Source organism: Nicotiana tabacum, chromosome 4 (assembly GCF_000715075.1).
Source record: "Nicotiana tabacum cultivar K326 chromosome 4, ASM71507v2, whole genome shotgun sequence".
NCBI classification, from domain to species: domain Eukaryota; kingdom Viridiplantae; phylum Streptophyta; class Magnoliopsida; order Solanales; family Solanaceae; genus Nicotiana; species Nicotiana tabacum.
Genome location: NC_134083.1, coordinates 108,434,347 through 108,442,357, shown reverse-complemented (window position 1 = coordinate 108,442,357; position 8,011 = coordinate 108,434,347). Strand labels below are relative to the sequence as shown.

The 8,011-nt window shown below is 38.9% G+C and overlaps 1 protein-coding gene across 1 annotated transcript; it reads left to right on the top strand.

Annotated features, from left to right (window-relative positions):
• The first annotated feature begins 519 nt into the window (after positions 1-519).
• Positions 520-1,350, top strand: LOC107803644 (uncharacterized). Its single transcript, XM_075250997.1, has 2 exons — positions 520-845; positions 1,047-1,350. Exons 1-2 carry the CDS (start codon positions 520-522, stop codon positions 1,348-1,350), a joined length of 630 nt encoding a protein of 209 aa, XP_075107098.1.
• Positions 1,351-8,011: the final 6,661 nt, after the last annotated feature.

Genomic DNA, 8,011 nt, shown 5'->3' with positions numbered 1-8,011 from the left:
ACTTTAAGGCAGTAGCTAGGATGGCAGATTTATCTCCTAGGGCTGGCGATAATAGTGGTAAAAAGGGAAGGAAACAAGGCCAAAACAAGGAGGTTCATCAACCTAAAAGAATCCTGCCTAGAAAGGCAGCCTCACAATCTAATTGAAGATCAAGACATTAATTTGGAACATAAGGTTTGTCAATACACAACATGCCTTTCAGAGAGTGATAAATATGCAAAGAGAATATGGTTTCTTCATTGTTGCATTGATGGAACCTTTTCAGAATTGTAAACATATTCAAAGATACAGACGAAGATTAGGTATGAATGGTGCTATGTCAAATATTAATGGTAAAATATGATTGTTCTTTGATGTTGTGATTGAATAGGAGGTACTAATAGACACTAAACAACAGGTTACTATTAGAGTGTATCATCAGGACATTGTCAAACACATTATGATGACATTTGTGTATGCTAAATGCTCATCTTTAGAGAGGATACAATTGTGATATAACCTGTATTACTTGGCAAGTATATGGAGCTTCCTTGGGTAGTTGGAGGAGACTTTAACGTCATCATGGATGAGGATGAGAAGATAGGTGGGCTACCAGTATATCCCCCTGAATATGAAAAATTTGCTGCTTGCGTAAATTCTTGTGGACTGTTTGAGGTTGGGTTTAAAGGCAGCCCCTTCACATGGTGGAATAGCATAGCAAACTCAGAATGCATTTTCAAAAGGCTGGATAGAGTGTTTGTCAATCTCCCTTTTCAGAATCTTTTCTCAACTACTGAAATTGAGCATCTTATTAGGACAGGATCAGATCATGCCCCATTATTGATGAGTTGTGGGGAAGAGACTATGTAGTTTGTTAAACCTTTTAAGTTTCTAAACTTCTCGACATAGCATGACACATTCCAAGATGTGGTAAGACAGAACTGGATTACAGACTTTATTTGTGATCCTTTTATGATGTTCAAACAAAAACTCAAAAGAATCAAAAATGCCCTATCTCATTGGAGTAAGTTCACATATGGTGACATCTTCAAACAACTTGCTATTAGAGAGGATATTGTTAGGGTTGATGAGATATTATTTGAAGACGAACCAACAATTGAGAATAGGGTTATTCTCCAAAAAACACAAGCTGAATTGAAACAATATCTTAGCATTAAGGAGAAATTCTGGAAGCAAAAAGCAGGCATGAGTTGGTTTGCTGAAGGTGATAGGAACACAAAGTTTTTTCACAATCATGTGAATGGCAAGAGACAAAAGCTGCAGCTCAGAAGAATTCAAAATGGAGATGGTGTTTGGATTGAATCTCAAGACCTTATGTCTAATGTTGCAGTAGACCTTTTCCAGAGATAGTTCACACAAGAAGAGGATCCTACAAACTTTGATCTACTTAATAATGTACCTACTATGGTAATAATGGATCAAAATTTGGAGCTTTGCAGATTTCCTACAATTGAAGAGGTGAAGGATGCAGTATTTGCTTTAGGTGGAGATAATTCCAGTGGACCTGATGGTTTTACTGGACTGTTTTACCAACATTGTTGGGACATTGTAGGGGAGGACATCTTTGTCACGCCCCAACCTCGAAAAGCGCGATCGGCGCTCAACCGAGTGAACCCGATCGAGCAAGCATGTTAGATACTTTCTACCCAACTCACCCATGATCAAGAGAAGACATGATTTCATTAATTAGATAGTAGGAAGATCATATATACAATACACACATTCTTATGATTCGAGTGGAATAAGAGATCAAAACACAACATAATCTGTTTGACCTTTCTAGCACCCATGTACAACCCACATAGTGTCTACGGAGCCTCTAAAAAGATACAAAAGAGTGTTATGATAGTGCCGGCAACAAGGCCCCAGATATACCTCGAGACGTGATAATAATATGAATAAAAGATACAATACGTGACCCCAGGATGAAGTGGGGCTCACCAAGTCTGCTGGGAAGAGGATGTACCACTATCGCTGATCAACACTGCCTGCTATGGAACCACCTGCATCCATTTAAAGATGCAGCACCCCTAGCAAAAGGGACGTTAGTACTGTCGAATAGTACTAGTATGTAAAACTAAATACCATATAAATAGAATGAATAATAATACACGGGGGAACAGTTAAGAATTCAATAAGAACTTCAAATAATACTAAAACATCAAGTTAGGGATTACATAAGTTTTCAAGTAAATTTTCATGTTATTAGGTTGGGTGATCTTTAGAGCCGATATACCATAATTCACAATACCACCATATTCTTACACGGATTCCGATCATGACCTGATCGGATAGGTCCTCTCATTTGAGACATCAACTATAACCACAATTTCAATTATCATTTCCAGCACAGTGACCACCATGTGTGCGGCATGGCGTCCGATCACGGCCCGATCGGCTAGGCCGTCTCACCCGAGACATTACCTTTTCAATCAATCATCTCACTTCATACTTCTTTCACATCTTTTCAATTCATTGGCCTGAGTGGCCTCAATTAGAAGGTCATTCTTGGCAATTGGCCATATTTCATAATTCCAGTTTTCCCTTTCCACATTCAAACATCATTATCACCATCAACAACAATAAGGCCTATCATTTAAGGCATTAGTACACATATGAGCAATTTGGGAATCCTAAGCACATAGAGGCTTTTCATACAATTTGGCATAACAACCTTTATTCGATCTTGACATGAAGTCTTAACATTTTTAACACGTATTCCACATTTTGAACACATCCTCAAATGGCAAGACGACATAATGAAGCATTTAGAATAAATAGTGAACATACATCCTTCAACACAAACACATTAGGAATAGCCAATTCGATAATGATCAATTTGGGACTTACACCAATTACATGAACACCGTGGGATTCGATTCTAAGAAGAAGGGGGTTTTAGCCAACATACCTCAATTGAGCTTCCTTTAAACTCTAAAACGTTCTGGAATTTTTAGAAACTTCGATCTATTTTAGAAATATAACAAGTTGGACCAAAATTAGGAAGATGGTCATGATTCTAGCTTATTTGAGCACATTATCAAACACTAGGTGTCATTAATGTTTTTAAGGCCATTTTGTGAAAGATTCCATAATTCCCCAACCCATTCTATACCATTTTTATCTCACAACTTTCTCACATTCTTTGATAACACATGCATGCAAGATAACAACCCCCTCACACCCAAGAATTATCTTTCTAATAATTGTCTTTTTAATTATCTCTTTTTTTGTAAATTTTCAAAATTGAGAGCTAGGACATAGATTCTTACCTTTAAGATGAGGACTTTCTTTGTTAATCCTCAATGATTGAGCAAGAATTGTGGGATATTAGGTTGAAGGTTACTTCCCCACTCTAAGAACTCTTTCTCACTCTAAATATATCAGAAATATGCTCAAAAATGGACTATGGCATATGTTTTAACGAAATAGGGTCGAGTTTAAAAACCCCAAAAATAAAGCTCCGGAATACGGTATGCGGTCGTATATGCAACCGCATAATGCTTATGCGGTCCACAGAATCGGCCGCATAATTGCCCTCCAGAACTGGGCAAATCTGACTCGGTCTGCAGTCATTATGCAGCCCGCAGACCTGTCCTGCGGTTGTATAATGCGCCGCAGAACCTCCCTCCGAAAAATCTCAAAGATGGATATGTGATCAGAGTGCGGCCCGTGAAATGGTTTTGCGGTCGCATAATGGGCCGCGAAAATGACATAAAAATGGCCCAAAAGACTGTCTCACTCTACGACCATTATGCGGTCCGCAGAGTGATTCTGTGGCCGTATAATGGGCCGCAAAAGTGCATTTCTTCTGGCCAAATCTTTTTCCTTTACTTTCCAGTGCATTGTTCAACCCAAAAAGTCCGAGTCGCGGCGAGCTTATACAATCCTCAAACACGTAAGCCCAGTTCGGCATCACAAAATATTATTTTTCCTTTGCAAAATCTTACGGGGCCTTACATTCTCCCCCACTTAGGATCATTCGTCCTAGAATGAGGGTCAAAATCTGTTATTAGCATCAAATGTGCTCCAACTGTTAATTTACACTCACTAGTAGTTTTAAAATTTGGCTAACTCCCTAAATTTCCAAACATTTCGCTAGAGTTTCTCCTGTAACTAGGCCTATCCACCTATCAGAGATCCCCAAAAACACATCCTAACAATATATACATAGTCCAACGACGTAACATACCACAAAACAACACCAACTGTGGCCTCACAAGCAATATATTACCAGAAAGTAACACCCTTAACGTCAATTTGTACAAATGATACATAATTCATAGAAGGTAACCCTTAGAATTTTCATAGAACACAACTTTATAAATACATGGCTATTCAAGCAAATAAGGATACTTTTTCTTCATTTCTTCCTCGGCCTGCCAAGTAGCCTCTTCAACCTATTGGTTTTGCCATAGCACTTTCACGGAGGCAATTTCTTTATTTCTCAACTATCGGACTTGCCGATCAATAATAGAAACTGGAATCTCTTCATACGTCAATTCCTCATTAACCTCAATAGTCTCAACCAGAACAATGAGTATCGGATATCCAACTACTTTCTTCAACATAGACACATGAAACACCGTGTGCACTAATGACATCTCAGGTGGTAGCTCAAGCTTGTACGCCACCTCACTGATCCTCTGAATGAATCTGTACGGTCCGACATACTTCGAACTCAATTTACCTTTCTTACCAAATCGCATTACACCTTTCATGGGGGAAATTTTCAAAAATACCCAATCCTCTTCTTTGAACTCCAAATCCCTACGGCGAACATCTGAATTGGACTTCTGATGACTCTGAGCAGTCTTCAACTGCTCCTTAATGATTTTAACCTTTTCCATAGCCTGATGCACGAGGTTTGATCCTATCAACTCAACTTCCCTAATCTCGAACCACCCAATGGGAGATCTATATCTCCTACCATATAATGCCTCAAATGGTGACATCTAAATACTAGTATGAAAGTTGTTGTTATAAGCAAACTCTATGAGTGGGAAGTGATCATCCCATCTACCCTTGAAGTCAAGAACACAAGCACGCAACATATCCTCAAGTGTCTGAATAGTCAGCTCTGCCTGCCCGTCGGTCTGTGGATGCAAGGCTGTACTAAGATTGACCTGAGTACCCAAACCTTGCTAAAATTTCTTCCAAATATTTGTCGTGAACTGAGCCCCTCGATCGGAAATGATAGAAACTGGAGGGGTACCCAAATCTTCCTTCGAAAAATTTCAAAGTTGGATATGCGATCAGAGTGCGGCCTGCGAAATGGTTTTGCGGTCGCATAATGAGCCGCGAAAATGACATAAAAAATGGCCCAAAAGGCTGTCTCACTCTACGACCATTATGTGGTCCGCAGAGTGATTCTGTCGCCGCATAGTGGGCCGCAGAAGTGCATTTCTTCTGCCCAAATCTTTTTCCTTTACTTTCCAGTACATTGTTCAACCCAAAAAGTCCGAGCCGCGGTGAGCTTAAACAATCCTCAAATCCATAAGCCCAGTTCGGCATCACGAAATATTATTTTTCCTTTGCGAAATCTTACGAGGCCTTACAATCTTCAACATGGTACAATAGTTTTACTTGGGAGCATCATTGCCAAAATCAATCACACATACTAACCTTGTGCTACTGCCAAATAAACAATAGGTACAAATATTTTCAGACTTAAGACCTATAAGTCTAAGCAACTTTATCAACAAGGTGATTTCTAGGGTAAGGCATGATAGGTTGGAAAAAATACTGCCCTCTTTAATATCCTCTAACCAGTCTGGTTTTGTGAAGGGGAGAAGTATTTTTGAAAATATTTTGCTAGCACAGGAAATAGTTATTGATATTAGGTTGAGAGGTAAACTTGCTAATGTGGTGACTAAGATCTACATGACAAAGGCTTATGAAGTTGACATGGCAAAGGCATATGTTGAGGAAAATGGGGTTTGTAGAATGCTTCATAAACATGGTGTGGAATCTACTTGCCAACAACTGGTACTCAGTCCTAGTGAATGGTCAGGCTACTGGATTTTTTAAGTCAACAAGAGGGGTTAAGCAGGGAGATCCTTTATCTCCAGCTCTTTTCATCTTATCTGCTGAGGTGCTAACAAGGTCAATGAAGAAACTGTTTGAAGACAACAAATTCAGAGGTTATGACATGCCAAAATGGACTGATCCACTGAACTATTTGGCATATGCTGATGATACAATCATCTTTGCATCATCTGACACATACTCTTTGAGTAAAATTGTTCAAGTACTTAAACAGTATGAACAAACATCTGGACAGCTAATCAACAAGTCAAAGAAATCATATTACATGCATGCTACTGTGGTTGGACAATTATTTGACACTATAGGTTCAATCACTGGATTTCAAAGAGGAAAATTCCCTTTCACTTATTTATGTTCTTCAATATTCTACAAAAGGAGAAGAAAAGCATATTACTATGATCTTATTCAGAAAGTGAAAGGCAAATTACATTCCTGGAAAGGTAAGCTTTTGTCTATTGGGGGCAAAGCCACACTCATATCCAGTGTGCTCCAAAACATACCTACACACATCCTATCAGTTCTGGATCATCCTAATAACATCATTTAACACATGCATAAGCTATTTGCTAGATTGTTTTGGAGTACAAAAGAAGAGGGAAGGAACAGACATTGGACAAAGTGGCAAAATCTATGTCATCCAAGAGAGGAAGGAGGGATAGAATTCAGATCCTTATTTGATGTTTCAAAGGCACTCTTTGCAAAACTGTGGTGGAGGTTTAGGACAACAAAATCCTTGTGGTCGAACTACATGTGGAATAAATATTGCAAAAAGGATCAGCCAACAACAGTACAATTTAGGAGGGGTTCACATGTGTGGAGAAAAATGATAGAAGCTAGAGAGGAGGTAGAACATGAAATCTTATGGGTGATGAATTGGGGTTCTACTAGTATTTGGCATGAGAATTGGACTAGCCTTGGTCAACTATATCATGTAGTTCCTCCACAATTCATCATTAATGAAAACCTTCAGGAAGTTGTTGAATTGAGAAATAAAGATGGATGGAATGATTAGATTTTAGACGACAATTTCCCAGAAGACATTGCTAACCATATAAAGCAAGATGTGTATTTTGATAAATCTGATGAATATTGGGACACACCTAATGGATGCCAACACCTTCATGAAAATTTACCGTCAACGATGGTTGGCAATTACTAAGGCGGGGACATCCATCAAATCCAGAATATAAGATGCTTTGGACAAAAGGCTTACCATTCAAGATATCCTTCTTCCTTTGGAGACTATAGAATGGGAAGGATCCAACTGATGATATGTGGAGGAGATAGGGATATTTGACTGTCTCTAAGTGTTGGTGTTGCTTACGAACACAACAGGAAACTCTTCATGATATTTTCCTTACAAGTGATACTGCCAGAAGGGTGTGGAAGTTGTTCTTACAAGCTGCAGGATTGTTGATCAATCTGGTGCAAATTCATCAGGTCATCAGAGCATGGTGGGGAGCTGACTATTGTGCTAAGCTTAGACCATTGTACCAAGCAGCTCCAGCAATTATAACTTGGGAATTATGGAAAAGAAGGAACAAAATGAAGCATGAAGGAGCTGTAGTATCTTTTCAAAGGATAGTACATGAGGTGAACAAAAATCTATACTATCTTGCAAAGGTTAGATTTCCTTGGCTATGAAATATACCACCACTGTGGCCTGAAATGGTTAAATGTTTTGAAGGCTACAAACCTTATATTATCACTAAAAGAGCACAATGGCATCTACCTTATTAAAGATGGTACAAGTGCAACACTGATGGTGCTTCAAGGGAAAATTTTGGCCCAAGCTCATATGGTTTTTGTGTCAGGAATGATGCGGGAGATATGGTGTTTGCAAAGGCAGAAGTGATAGGGGTGTTAACAAATATAGTGGCAAAGGCAAAGGCAATTATGGAAGGACTATCATACTGTGTTGAAATGGAACTGTATCCTCTCATCATAGAGACAGATTCACTGG

Coding starts and splice junctions, on each gene's coding strand:
- LOC107803644 (XM_075250997.1), top strand. CDS start 520: ATGGAGCTTCCTTGGGTAGTTGGAGGAGACTTTAACGTCATCATGGAT. Junction 846..1,046: donor AGTTGTGGGGAAGAGACTAT/GTAGTTTGTTAA, acceptor ACTTGCTATTAG/AGAGGATATTGTTAGGGTTG.